The sequence below is a fragment of the Sapajus apella genome, unplaced genomic scaffold, assembly GCF_009761245.1.
Source record: "Sapajus apella isolate SASKATOON/1434 unplaced genomic scaffold, GSC_monkey_1.0 scaffold52, whole genome shotgun sequence".
Lineage (NCBI taxonomy): Eukaryota > Metazoa > Chordata > Mammalia > Primates > Cebidae > Sapajus > Sapajus apella.
The window spans coordinates 10,926,730-10,940,920 of NW_022436992.1; the positions used below are offsets into that span (position 1 = coordinate 10,926,730).

General features: G+C 55.5%; 1 protein-coding gene across 24 annotated transcripts; it reads left to right on the forward strand.

The window, feature by feature from the left end:
* Window positions 1–1,233: 1,233 nt before the first annotated feature.
* SH2D6 (SH2 domain containing 6) lies at window positions 1,234–8,979 on the forward strand. Of its 24 annotated transcripts, none has more exons than XM_032243523.1 (18): window positions 1,348–1,416; window positions 1,534–1,559; window positions 1,919–1,953; window positions 2,309–2,379; window positions 2,483–2,597; window positions 3,155–3,207; window positions 3,734–3,772; window positions 3,805–3,916; window positions 4,970–5,016; window positions 5,469–5,529; window positions 5,929–6,007; window positions 6,278–6,305; window positions 6,430–6,454; window positions 6,998–7,053; window positions 7,345–7,428; window positions 7,599–7,757; window positions 8,424–8,552; window positions 8,758–8,896. In XM_032243523.1, the coding sequence occupies exons 1-17, from the start codon at window positions 1,414–1,416 to the stop codon at window positions 8,538–8,540; spliced, it is 1,110 nt and encodes a 369-aa protein (XP_032099414.1). In that variant the 5' UTR covers window positions 1,348–1,413; the 3' UTR covers window positions 8,541–8,552; window positions 8,758–8,896. The 24 variants fall into 24 exon arrangements, with proteins under 24 accessions (XP_032099408.1, XP_032099413.1, XP_032099425.1 ...); XM_032243526.1 differs by having other exon boundaries at window positions 2,363–2,379; XM_032243517.1 differs by lacking the exon at window positions 1,919–1,953 and having other exon boundaries at window positions 1,234–1,416.
* The last annotated feature ends 5,212 nt before the right edge of the window (window positions 8,980–14,191 follow it).

Below are 14,191 nucleotides of genomic sequence, written 5' to 3' on the forward strand. Positions count from 1 at the left end.
GCTAATTCCATCATAGGAAAGGAAGGTCTTTTTTTTTTTTTTAACTTTTTTTAATAGAGACGGGGTTTCTCCCTGTTGGTCAGGCTGGTTTCAAACTCCCAACCTCAGGTGATCCACCCTCCTCAGCCTCCTAGAGTGCTGGGATTACAGGCATGAGCCACCATGCCCGGCAAAAGGAGGGTCTTGACCCAATCCTGAAGAGATATAGGACGTTTAGCCTCCAGGGCACAGGCTCTGGGGCAGGCAGAGCTGGGGTTAAATCCCACCTGTAACACTTGCTAATTGCATGACCTCAGGAAAGCTATTCCACTTCTCAGAGCCTCAGTGTTAGGACTGAATTGTGCGTCCTTAAAATTCATATGCTAAAATCCTAACCCCCCATGTGACTATTTAGAGATAGGGTCTTTAGGGAGGTCATTAAGGATAAATGAGGTCATGGAGGTGGGGCCCTAATCTGACAGTGTGGGTGTCTTTATAAGAAAAAGGGTTACCGGAACCGCCTCTCTTTGTGCGTGCACAGACAAGAGGCCATGTGAGGACACTGAGAAAGCAGCTGTTTACAAGCCAGGAAGAGAGGCTGCATCACAAAACAGCACCTTGATCTTGGACTTCTAGCTCCAGAACAGTGAGAAAATCACATTTCTGTTGCTGAAGCCACACAGTTTGTGGGTTTTGGTTATGGCAGCCCGAGCTGACTAATACATTCAGTTTCCTCATTTGAAAAGCAGGGATAAAACTAATACTTGCAGCACAAGTTTATTGTGACTCTGATGAGGAAACACACGTCATGCCTGCCCGTTTCGTTTTCCTATGACATCTTCAGGGCCTGGAACAGTCTCTGGCAGACAGTGGATGTTCAATAAATACCCGCTGAATGGATAAATACATCCATCGAAAAGTGAAGCTGCCCCACTAAATATGAGAGCCTCTGTCTAGGCGCTTCCCTCACCTTCATTTCCCTGACCATTGGTCACCACTCACCAGCAAATGACAACAGTAGTAAAGGTTTAAGAAAACTGCAAGCCCAGCCTGCTGTTTTTAATTGGATCTGCCAAATAATGTAATGTCTATGAAATGAGAAAGGCGACACTCATCAGAGAGCTGAAGGACGCCTGAGAACCCTGGTCCAGATTAGCTCTTCCTGCTGTCAGGCAGAGGGGCTGGAGAGCACAGCGTGGGGAGCACAGCGTGGGGAGCACAGCGTGGGGATGGCCCACCTAGGGGAGGCTCAGAGAGCTGGGGCTGGGCCCGGGGAGTGTCCTGGATGAAGCTGGTCTGGAGTTGGAGGCCACAGCAGATCCATCTTCCTGGTGCTTAGGAGATGCAATATGATGGGAACAATGGAGCCCTTGTCCCCAGGCCATTTGTGGCAGATCCCAGGCTCCAGGGAGGCAAAACTCCTCTGCCTCTGCCATGGTAAGATGTGGTCCTTGGGCAGCCCCACGCACACCAACCTGCCCACCTGGGATGCCCAGGACTCAGCCAGGGAGAGGCTGCACTGACCCCTCTTCTCCCCACCCTGGCTCTTTCCAGGACAAGCTCAGTGGGAGCAGGCCCCGGTGAGTACTGGGGCTCCTCTCTCCCCCGCCTCCTGTCTCTCTCTACCCCTCCTCTCCTGGGCACAGCCATCCCAGGAGCTGTGCTGGCTCTGCCAGGACCCTCTCTGCCCAGGGAGACCATTCACATGCCTCCATCTCTTAGCTCTAGGGCTCCGCGACTCCCGGCTTCCCCAGGGCACCAACTTATGCAGCTGTGCGCCCACAGGCAATAGCTCTGCCCCCAGCCTCCTTCTCTGCTGCCCTGGTCCCAAGGTCTCTGTCAGTCACACTGTCATAGATATGAATGTCCCAGAACACAGTGTCTGTCTCACACAAACTCAAGGGTTCCTTGGGCAGAGTTGACTAGAGTGTGCTTGCAGGTTGGGGCCACCGCTCCCACCCCCAAGATGTGTGGGTAAGTGACACAGTGGGCAAGAGGAGCCCAACAGACTGGGATCCCTTGCAAGTCAGGTCCCCCCAGTGACTCTGCACCCCTCCTACCTCCCAGAGCCCAGCACTGCTGAGTCACAGGGGCCTAGCTCTCCCATCTGTCTTGGCCAGAATCAGGGGTGCAGAAGGCAGGGGATGGGCATAGGTGGAAGGACCCCTTGTTTCCAAAATGCCTACCTCAGTGGCCCTGCGGCAGCGTTGGAAATGCCTGTGATGAGTGGTTCCTTTGAACTGAAGCACTGGCACTGTCAAGGGCAGGTGGTTTATTATAGTGGGGGAAAGGTGGGCAGGGAGGAGGTGAGGCTAGCCTGTCTGTGCAGACTCCCCAGGTTGGAGAGAAGATGCCCCCAGCCCATCCTTTCTGCCTGCCCCAGGGACCTGGAGACACAAGGTGAGTCTGGCTGCTGAGGCTGGGGTGGGGGAGGCAGTGGCCAGAGCCTGTGCTGAACACCCTCTCCCCTCCATTCCCGCTCACTGAGCATCCTTTCCTCCAGGCCCAGGAGGAGGACGAGGAGGAAAATAAGTATGAGCTTCCCCCCTGTGAGGCTCTGCCCCTCAGTCTAGCCCCTGCCCACCTTCCTGGCACTGAGGAGGACTCCTTGTACCTGGGTGAGGGCTGGGAGGTGAGAGGCAGGGAGGCTGGGTGCTTGGGCAGGGCAGGAGGGTCCCCACAAGATTGGAGCACACAGGCCTCACCTCTCCTCCCCTGCCTGTGCTGAGGCAGCAAGGGAGGCCTCAGCTGGCAGCCATCGGTGCCTCTTGGCTGGGCGCAGAGAGAGAGAGAGAGATGAAGGAACAGAGGGAGGGAGGGCGGAAGGGAGGAAGAAGAGTGGGAAGGGAAAAGGAGGGGTGATGTAACCAAGGCAACAGCCGGGGCCTGGCATTCCCTTCTGAGATCCCAACACTTCTTCAGGCCAAGGGCGGGGGTGCTGGGAGAGCCCTGGCTGCCGCTGGCATCCCACCCCCACTGCTCAGCTCCTCGGCCAGGTGGGGGCAGGGAGACTGCCCGCCTCCAGTTGCCATGGAGACTGGGCTGTCAGGAAGCCAATGAGCAAGGGGAGCGAGGGAAGGAGGAGGAAATGGAGGCTAGGTGGGTGGGGGGGAAGGAAAATGGGAGCCCGCCTGGGAGGAACCCACCAACTCACAACACATGCGGTCTTTTCCAGATCACTCTGGCCCCCTGGGTCCATCCAAGCCACCCCTTCCTCAGCCCACCATGGTGAGAGGCCTCCCCAGAAGTCCCTCCTTCCCCACCCACCCCACCCCAAGCTGCCATTTCCCAGTGAGTGAATCTTAGAGGCATCTGATTTGCAAGATACCCCCACATTTGCATTCAAGAGGCCCCTGAAAAATCAGATGCCAGATGCAGGAGAAGCCAGAGCCCTGCCTCTGTCAGTCACTCGTCCAACACCTGGCCTGGTCCTTCCACCCTCCCCTCAGCTTCACCCAGGGTGTCCTCACCTGCCTGAGGGGGAGGGAAGGGGCTCAGCTGCCCTTTCCCTGGATTCTGGGACCTGAGGACCCCTCTCCACCTCCAGAGTGAAGAAGTCCCTACCTCAGCTGCCAGTCACTGCCAGCTCTCATTCCCACCTTGATCCCAGTGGGACTTTTTGGATTTTGAAAGCTACCACCTTTATCATACATTCGCTAGAATTTTTGTAAAAAGCAGGAGTGATTCGCAACAAAGAAAGAGCCACAGAGTAGAAGCAAAGACAAGAGTCGTCTGTTTTGTACATTTTTTAAAGCTACACAGATGCAAGTGGTCCCATCCTTTCCCATCTCACCCCTTCCTTGCCCTCCTGGAAGGAAACTGGTGCCTCAGTTTCCTTCCCCCATCTGTCCTCACCGGCCCCCATTGTGCCCACAGCTGAAGGGAGGAGTGAGCCTGCCGGTGACGGGGAAGCAGGGACCTGTCTTCGGAAGGCGAGGTAATGCGATGTCCTCTCTTTCCGTGGCTCCATCCCTGGGACAGGGAGTCCTCCCGCCACAGGGTAGAGCTGTGCTTGTCTGACATGGGTCTCATACTCTGCCCCTTCATGGCACATCCCTTGATGCCATGAAGGGGCAGAGTATGACAGCCAGAGTATGAGACCCACATGGCTGTGCCCCTTTTTACCTACCGATTTCTAAGGTAGGCAGGCAGTTGGCGTTGCCTCTAATGAAATGAATGAGGAGACTGAGACCCAGGGATATGAAATGCTATGCCCAAGATCACACAGAAGCAGAGTCTGGTCTACTTTTTAAAAATATTTTTGGCTCGGCCGGGAGTGGTGGCTCACGCCTGTAATCCAAGCACTTTGGAAGCCAAGGCGGGTGGATCACCTGAGGTCGGGAGTTCAAGACCAGCCTGACCAACGTGGTGAAACCCCATCTTAAAAAATATATAAATAAAAAAATAAATAAATAATAAAATAAAAGAAAAATAATAAAAGTAAAAATAAAAAATTTTTTTTGGCTCGACTGCTCTGTTTTTTTTTTTTTTTTGAATCAGAGTCTCACTCTGTTGCCCAGGCTGGAGTGCAGTGGCATGATCTTGGCTCACTGCAACCTCCACCTCCCGGGTTCAAACGATTTCTGGCTAATTTTTATATTTTGAGTAGAAAGGGGGTTTCACCATGCTGTCCAGGCTGGTCTCGAACTCCTGACCTCAAATGATCCACCCGCCTCGGCCTCCCAAAGTGCTGGGATTATAGGCATGAGCCACTGTGCCCAGCTGCTATGATTTTTTTGAACAGTCCAAAGTCATTTGGAGCCTTTTCCCTTGGTTTCAGGGATATTTCCTGGGCCTCCCAAGTCAGTTGGGAGGTCAGGACAGGTGACACCATAGGGTGTGCAGAGAATCATCAGGGGATAAGGAAAGCTTTCTCCTGGGGCTTCAAAGCTGACACTTAGACGCCCTCCTCGGAGGCGCACCAAGGAGACTCTGCTCTTCCAGCCTCAGTCCCACTGAATTCCTTTCTTCTCCCTGCTGCGCATGACAGGTGGTTCTCTCCTTTTCCTTCCAGAGCAGGGTGCATCGTCCAGAATGGTGAGCAGCCCCTCCATCTCCACCTCACATTCCAGGGTTCTGGTTAGGAAACCGGCAGGGGTGTGGTGGAGTGGGGGCTAGGGAGGCCCAGGAAATATCCCTGAAACCAAGGGAAAAGGCCCAGAGCAGAGCCCCTGCCCCTCAGCCACAGGCCCCTGGCAGGCGTGAGCCAGCTGTCCTGAGGGTACCGCCCAGGGCTCCTCCTCACACTCTCTGAGAGCTGGGGCCCATGGGCACCTCTGAAGGGGAAGGTGCCTGTGAGATGCCCCCTCTCAGGCAGAGGAGAAATTGTAATCATTCAAGCTGGCTCCCAGAAAGAGGGTCACTGTGTGAGGCGGGAATGGGGTGCCTGCCACGACTCCAAATTGATGGCTCCTCCCCCAGGACCCCTAGTCCTAAATGGAACCCAGGACTGGGCAAACCATGGTCCCACATACCCCTCCCTACATTAGGTACCAGGCCTTCCAAAGAAACCTGATGAGGACCTCTACTTGGAATGTGAGCCCAATCCAGGTGAGCCCCTCCCTCAGCTCCAGACCCCTCCTGCCCGAGGCCCTCAGCTGCCCACAGCACGACACACTCACCTGGCTCCATCTGCTTCCCTTGTCGCCTCTCACCACCCCCAACAACATGCATTTGCCTTCAGTCACTGCATGGACATCACACTTCTGCCTGTGGTCCAGGTTGACCCATGCTGTGCCGGCAAGGGAGGTACCCCACTTAAAGCCTGGGCTGGGTGGGGCTCCCCAGCTGCTGCAGCCAGGACAGCATCTGCCTCTGGTTGGAAGCACTCCCAGAAAGTCCAGGCTGCAGAGAAGCAGCAGGCCCTGCAGCTGTCCTCAGCCCCGCCCTGCCCAGCGTGGGTTCCCTGCCTGGTGCCCGGCTGAGCCCAGCCTGCCCTCTCTGTTTCAGTCCTGGCTTTGACTCAGACTCTCAGCTCCCAAGTCCTGATGCCTTCAGGGCTTCTGCCCAGGGCATCAGTGGTGCCCAGGTAAGTGCCCCAACCAGGTGCATGCATGCGTGTGTGTATGTGTGTGTGAGAGAGAGAGAGAGAGACACACACACACACACACACACACACACACAGAAACAGCACACCAATTCAGCCTTCCCCAGCCCTGACCCTGGGATGGGATCTCCTTGCACTGTCCCAGGGCCATTGGCAGTGGTGGCAGGGGCAGCTTTGATGCTGGATTCACTGGCTCTTTCTCTTGAAAAACATAAAGACCCTGAGCTCTGTCCCCCAATTTTCTTCCCACAGGCCCACAGCCCCCCAGGAAACTTGGAATGTAAGAGGCTAATGGTCAGGGGAGAAGAGAGGGAGACAGGGAGGGAGACTCAGGGTGGGACCTGGGGCCTGGGTGGCAGGCCTGCAGGGCCCAGTCTCTTCTGATCAGACCTCCTGTATGCCAGGGTGCAGCGGATGCCACCTCTAAAGGTGAGTACAGGCTGGTCCAAAGGTAGTGAGTTATCCCAACTGATTGTTCACAGTCAGTTACAGATTGAACTCCTTCCCTGCTTCTCACAACTGCACTTGACTAGTCTTAAAAAAAAAAAAAAAAGTAGGTGACTGCAGGCATCTTCAGCATGAATGTAGGTGGTCCTGCCAGGGCCTACCCCAGCCCTAGCCCTGCAGGCCAGACTCCATCAGGCCTCACTTTCCTGAGGATGTCCCTGAAGCTCTGACTTTAGCTGAGATCAGGCCTGAGGGGACCCTCGGGGATTTTTGAGGGTTTGTGCCAAATCAGGAAGCTCCTAGTCTGTGCCCCAAGATCACACCTATTTGGAAGTCACACAAGGCCTGGCTGGTGGGTCCTGCCAGGGCACTGGACCTGGAGAGTGGGAGAAGCACTGGATGCCTGGGTTTGGGCTCGGGCCCATACACGCCTCCTCCTGCTCCCCACCCCTGCACCTGTCCCCCAGAAGCCTCCCTTGTCCACCCCCACGCAGCCCCAGCTCTATAATCTGATTCTTCTAGCAGGAAGGAAATTGTCTCTTCCCTCTGTAGCCCCCACTGGGAGCGCCTCAGCTGTTGAGGTGAGGAGGGGCTGGGAGCAGGCTGTGGGGAGGGGTTCGGGGAGCAGAGCCTAAGGGTCTTCACCGAGGAGTCTTCTTGGGCTGAAGGGTGCACCACCGCGAGAACACATGTTGAAAACACATGTGCAACACCCTGCCGTGCCCCAGACAGTGACACCTCTTTGTTCTGCCTGCTGGGGACTCAGTTGAGCAAAGGCGATGGGAACACAAATAACTGCACCCTGGGTCCTCGGCACCCCACGCCCAATCCAGTGCCTTGGCACATCTCTGAGTGGCTGTGTGTATGCACAGGATGGCGACCTGCTGGCTCAGCCTTGGTACTCAGGGAACTGTGACCGCCATGCTGTTGAGAGTGCCCTGCTCCGCTTACAAAAGGTGGGCAGCCACGGAGCCTGGGCCTTCTCCGAAACCCCTTCTGCTCACAGGCTGTGGCTGGCCCAGCAGTGGGGCACAGGAGAACCAGGAGGGTTCTGGCCCCATCATATGTCGGGGCAGTGGGGGGGGCCATTGGAAGATGAGTTTGATGGCTGGGGTCTCCTCCACAGGATGGAGCCTACACCGTGCGCCCCAGCTCAGGGCCTCATGGCTCCCAGCCCTTCACCCTGGCAGTGCTTCTCCGAGGCCGGGTCTTCAACATTCCCATCCGGCGGCTGGATGGCGGGCGCCACTATGCCCTGGGACGGGAGGGCAGGAACCATGAGGAGGTGGGAGCTGGAAGGAGGCAGGGGCCTAAGGAGGGGCAGCAGAGCAGTACCCGAGGCCAAGCCAAGAGCATTTGCCTAGGGAAAAACCCGCATTTTGTGTTTCTGGGGTGGGTGGAAATGACAGAGCCCAGAGCCCTGAACTCCTTCCCAGACACCTGGCACTCTGGGAAGAGACCCGCCCTCTGGGGGTGGAGGTGCTCCTCCTGCCATGGCTCAGTCTGCACAGGGTCGAGATGGTGGCAATTGTGTCTCTAATGAACCCAGCTGGGAGGAGGGCAGGGTCCAGATTCTTCAGAATCTTGTCTACCTCCTCTGAGGACTCTACGTCACACCCAGCATTTGCTGGGGTGCAAACTAGAGACAGTCACCCACCAATCAGCTCCCCACGCTGGAGGACTCAGGCAGAGGCGTGCCCTAGAGTCAGTTTGATCTAGCCTTGGACATAAGGGTCTGGCCAGCGGCATGCCCATGGGTGCAGCAGCAGGAAAGCTGCCTGAGGCCTGGAGCCAGGCAGCAAAATGGCAGTGGAGCTACATGGGGCAAACGGAAAGTAAAATATCTAGACAAGTATCAAAAGCCACCTTGCCAGAGTCCCACAGTTGCCTCAGGAAGTTGCTCCCAGTATGAGGGTCACGGGACTCACAGATGTTCTGCCTCCCTGGCCAGCTCTTCCCCTCCGTGGCCGCCATGGTCCAGCACTTCACGCGGCACCCCCTGCCCCTTATGGACAGACACAGCGGTAGCCGGGAACTCACCTGCCTGCGCTTCCCCGCCAGGCCCTGAGGCCACAGCAAGGTACACAGCGCCTTTGGAGTTTGCTTCTTGCCCGGCCCCACCTTGGGCTGTCTTCCTCTCTCTTCCCCACTCCTCACCCTAGCCTTTCCCGTGCCCACAAGCAGCATTAATAGAGAAAAGCTGCCTGAAGACCCAGGGAAGGGTCCTGAAGACCCACCCCATGCTCACCTAGAGCCTGATGCCACCCTCCCTGTTGCCTCTGCAGGGCTGACACCTCTTCCTGGCCTCCAGGAATGCAGGTGTCCACCCAACTCACTAAGTCCTGGATGAAGGAACCGTGGTGGCCTAGACCAGTCAGGGGACAGCACAGGCACTGCTGGAACAGCAAACGATCCTCTCACATCCACTTGGGATCCTAGCGTACCCTGGGAGGGACTCGCCTGCCTTGCACAAGTGTTTCGCTTTCAATAAACATTTGTGGAATGAATTCTTGAAGCTGCTAAATGAAGCAGAGGTGGCCTGCACGGGGAGGTGGCCTGCCCCATGGTTCTCAAGTGTCACAGGGCAGACCAGCCCGCAGTTATGGAGATGCAGGAGCCAGGCCAGGGTGGAAAGGGCCAGTCGTTTCTACCCCGGATTGGGACTTTTACCTTTAGATGCTCTGTGCCGAGAGGCCAGGCCGTATGGCTGATTTTTGTTTTGCTTTGTGGGGGCTGAAGTGGGAAAGGGAGGGAGGCGCAGTGCTGTTTGACACACTATTAAACGAGGAGAATGGAGTCCATTATCGACTCCTCCAACACCTATCTACTGTACAGCGCTCCCGGGGGAGTGATGAGCCTGATTTGGGGAGCTTGGTGTTGTCTAGAGCAGGGAAGACAGTGGGCCCAGGAAACATCTGTATGTGATGCTTCAGTCTAGAGTGAAAAGCTAGGGAACGCTCAACAGTGGCGCTCAGAGAAGACAGGACGGCGGGCGGGAGCTTGGGGGCAGTGGGCAGTGGAGGGGCGCTCCAGGTCCCCAGGCGGCCAGGTGGAGCTGCGGGACAGGGTGCGGACCCCGAGGCGCGGGGAACTCCGGCGGCCGGCGGCCTGCAGGCGGGCAAGGGCGTCGGGCGGCGCGGGGCAGGCCACGGGCGGGGGCGCCTCGGCCCTGGCGCGGCGCCCGGAACACCCCGTGCCGGAAGCGCCATGTGACCGTGACTCCGCAGAAGCCGCGAGCGCCGCGAAACAAAGGGCGCCTCTGCGGCCGCCTCGAGCTTAGGCCGGCACCGAGGGCCCGGACCCCCTACCCCACTCCGAAGCCCCGGACTCCCCGGCCCTGCTTGCCCTTCGACCCCGGGCTCTGGCCGGCCGGGCGGCGCGGAAACCCCGCGGAGATGGGGCGGGCACCGAGGACGCGGAGATGCCGGCGCGAGGCGCGAGGCGGGAGGCGGGAGGCGGGAGGCGGGAGGCGGGAGGCGGGGCGGCAGGGCGTGGACGGTCGCCTCCGTCACTGCCGGCTCCTGCGGATTACCGCCTCGGAACCTTCATTTCTTGCCTGTAATAAGGGGAAGATAATCATCCCTACGTCATCGTCCTCCGGTTAGGAGGCTTAAGTGAGACATGCCACGTAAAGGAGTGCCCAAGGGGGCAAGGAAACGCTCTCCCAATTCGGGCCGATCAGCTGCCACTGTCAAAATCGCTGCAAGGACACAGTCACCGGCCAGGGCACTAGGAGGGGGCGCCAGCTGGGGCCGGCGGCGCCGTTGGAGGGCGGGGGGTGGACACCAGTGTGTGTATGTGAGGCGGGGACCCACAGGATAGGAGACCCCCCAAGACACGCCCTCAGCCCCGTTGGCCCAGGCCTGGCTCCCTCCGCCCTCCACACTTTCCCCAGCCTCATCCCGCAGGCACGCAGGGGCTGTGGAGGTTGCGGAGCTTGGCACCTTGGGCTGGGCCTCGCACCTTGGGCTGGGCCTCAGGGTACAGTCAGGCCCCCAGTGTACCCACCTACGGCTTGGCAGGTTCCACTTCCCTAGAGCAGCTCTCCACTCCGGCCGTAAAGGCCCCGGGCTCAGAAGCCTATTGTTACTGAGCCTGGCAGCCAGGAGGCCTGTGGTGGGGGAGTGCAAGTTACAGCTCATAGCTCCTGACTTAATGGCCCAACAGGGACTCTTGATTTTTCCCAGCTCAGGGACTAATTTCAAGGAACTAGCCTCCGTTCCTCCCCTCCCTGGGAAGAAAGAGAGGAGGAGCAGCCGGGCAGTGGGACAGCCTCTGACTGGGGCCTGAGGACAAAAAGGAACGTCCTGCCTGCCCAGTGCCTCCTCAGCTTGCAGGCCTGCGCAGATGGCCCAGTGTCCAGGGAAGCTTCACTGCTCCCCCAGCCTGGGCCTAGGTACTTAAGCCATCGCCTCTTCACTCCCAGGACAGACTGGCTACTACTGTCCGCTATTGTGTATTCAGGGCCTGGAATACAGTCGGTGGCGAATATTTATTGAAAGAGTCATCAAATAGGTCAAGTCTATTCTGGATTCCTCTAAAGCTGATAACATTCCTTTAAAAGGGCCTCCTTTGTTAAGAGAAAAGTCCAATCCAGTGCTGTCCAGTGGAACTTTCTGTGATGATAGAAACGTTCTCTATCTGCATTGTCCAGTACAGTAGCCACCAGCCACTGGGGGTCATTGAGCACTTGGAATGTGACCAGTGTGACTGAGGAACTGAATCGTTCATTAACAATTTAATTAATTTTAAATAGCCACCTATGGCAAGGCTTCCTAGTATCATGCCTTCCCAAGTGTGAGGGGCAGCAGTGAAAGCTGGCAAGGTAGGCAGCGGCTAGGTCTGGAGGAGCCTGGGAGGCCTCCATAAGGCACTGGAGAGCCATGGAGGCTCTGAGCAGGGGTGGGTGCAGGAGGGATGATGGTATCCCAGGAGCATCACTCCGGTTGTATACTGTTGAATGGCCCAGAGGGGCTGTATAGAGGCTAGGGGAACATTTAGGGGCTGCAGGTATTCTGATCATTCAGGTGAGAGATGATTCCTTTTTATTTTTCACCATGCCAGCATCCCTCCAAGCACCCCATCCCCATTTTCTCCCACCCAGCAGGCCAGACTCTAGAAAATTGTAGGTAGGGTCGCCAACAAGGGCATTAAGTATTTGAGAAGTGTGCTATTTGGAGGCCAGGCACATGGCTCACATCTATAATCCCAGCACTTTGGGGGTTTGAGACCAGCCTGGCCAACATGGTAAAACTCCATCTCTACTAAAAATCCAAAAATTAGCCGGGCATGGTGGTGCTATGCCTGTAACCCCAGCTACTCGGGAGGCTGAGGCAAGAGAATTGCTTGAATCTGGGAGGTGGAGGTTGCAGTGAGCTGACATTGCGCCACTGCACTCCAGCCTGGGCAACAGGCTTGAGCCCTGGATTACAGAGCAAGACTCTGTCTCAAAAAAAAAAAAAAAAAAAATGCACCGTTTGGTGAAGAAGCCCATGTAATACATACAGACAGTGGGTTATCTGTCTCCAGTGGCTGGGGAGGGCCTATAGGACAGGGGAGCTGAGGGAGTGTGCAGCTGAGAAGGGCATGAACGCCTCAGCAAAACCACACCTGCTGTGGCTCAGAGCATGGTCTAAGCAACCTTCTGGCGGCTTTCAGCTTTGGTTTCTGAAGAGGCAGCCTGATCTTTGGTGAAAACATGGACAGAAGGACCCAAGTTTCATTCTGACTCAGTCACTCACTACTTGTGTAACCTTAGCCTCAGTCTCTCCACTCTACTTTATTTTTTTGAGACCAAGTGTCACTCTGTCACCTAGGCTGGAGTGCAGTGGTGCAATCTTGGCTCACTGCAACCTCCGCCTCCCAGGTTCAAGTGATTCTACTGCCTCAGCCACCTGAGTAGCTGGAATTACCGGCACCTGCCACCATATCCAGCCAATTTTTGTATTTTTAGTAGAGATGGTGTTTCACCATGTTGGCCAAGCTGGTCTCGAATTCCTGACCTCAAGTGATCCGCCCACCTTGGCCTCCCAAAGTGCTGGGAGTACAAGGGTGAGCCACTGCACCCAGCCATTCTCTCCACTTTTAAAATGGGGTTAATAATACATATGTCTGAGGATTGCTGTGAGGATGAGAGACAATGTAAATAACATGTATACACCGGGTGTGGTGGCTCATCCCTGTAATCCCAGCGCTTTGGGGGCAAGGTGAAAGGATTGCTTGAGCCCTGGAGTTCGAGAATAACCTGGGCAACATAGGGAGACCCCCATCTCTACAAAAAATTTAAAAATTAGCTGGGCATGGTTGTGTGTGCCTGTAGCCTCAGCAACTTGAGTCTGCGAGGTTGAGGCTGCAGTGAGCCGTGATCACATCACTGCACCCCAACCTGCGCAACAGAGCAAGACCTCGTCTCAAAAAACAAAGCATGTATTTAACATATACTTTGCAGCCATAGGAAAAGTATGAGATCATGTCCTTTGCAGAGACATAGATGGAGCTGGGGGCCATTATCTTTAGCAAATGAACACAGGCACAGAAAACCAAATACCACATGTTGTCACCTGTAAGTGGGCACCAAGTGATGAGAACATGTGGGCACGCAGAGAGAAACAACACACACTGGGACCTATTGAAGAGGGGAGAGTGGGAGGAGGGAGAAGATAAAGAAAAATAACTAATGGGTATGAGGCTTAATATCTGGGTGATGAAATAATCTGTACAGCAAACCCCTAAGACACGTTTACCTCTGTAACAAACCCGCAGATATATTCCTGAACTTAAAAGTTAAAACACCTTGCCTGACCCCTCCCTCGGCCAACATGGGCAGTGGCGGCAAATATTAAAAAAAAAAAAAAAAAAAAAGTCAGGTGTGGTGGCTCACTCCTGTAATCCCAGCACTTTGGGAGGTCGAGGTGGGCAGATCACCTGAGGTCAGGAGTTCAAGACTAGCCTGGCCAACTTGGTGAAATCTCATCTTTAAAAAAATAAAATAAAGGCCGGGCGCGGTGGCTCATGCCTGTAATCCCAGTACTTTGGGAGGCCGAGGCCGGTGGATCACGAGGTCAAGAGATTGAGACCATCCTGGTCAACATGGTGAAACCCCGTCTCTACTAAAAATACAAAAAATCAGCTGGGCATGGTGGCGCATGCCTGTAGTCCCAGCTACTCAGGAGGCTGAGGCAGGAGAATTGCCTGAACCCAGGACGCGGAGGTTTCGGTGAGCCGAGATTGCACCATTGCACTCCAGCCTGGGTAACAAGAGTGAAACTCCATCTCAAAAAACAAACAAACAAACAAATAAATAAATAAAATAAAATTAAATTAAAATTAAAATAAATAAAAAAGTTAACAACCCTCATATACTGGCTGGGCACGGTGGCTTGCACCTGTAATCCCAGCACTTTGGGAGGCCGAGGAGGGTGGATCATGAGGTCAGTAGATTGAGACCATCCTGGCCAACACGGTGAAACCCTGTCTCTACTAAAAATACAAAAAAAAAGTTCAGGTGTGGTGGCTCTCGCCTGTAATCCTAGTACTTTGGGAGGTCGAGGTGGGCGGATCATCTGAGGTCAGGAGTTTGAGACCAACCTGACCAACATGGTGAAACCCCATCTCTATTAAAAAATAATAATAATAAAGAAAAAAAAAGCCGGGCGTGGTGGCTCAAGCCTGTAATCCCAGCACTTTGGGAGGCAGAGGTGGGTGGATCACGAGGTCAAG

Bases quoted from the DNA above. Each gene is read 5' to 3' on its own strand.
- SH2D6 (XM_032243516.1), top strand. From the start codon at position 1,468: ATGCCCAGGACTCAGCCAGGGAGAGGCTGCACTGACCCCTCTTCTCCC. The intron at 3,917-4,969 runs GTAATGCGATGT...TGCGCATGACAG, and splicing joins ACCTGTCTTCGGAAGGCGAG to GTGGTTCTCTCCTTTTCCTT. The intron at 6,008-6,277 runs GTAAGTGCCCCA...TTCTTCCCACAG, and splicing joins AGGGCATCAGTGGTGCCCAG to GCCCACAGCCCCCCAGGAAA.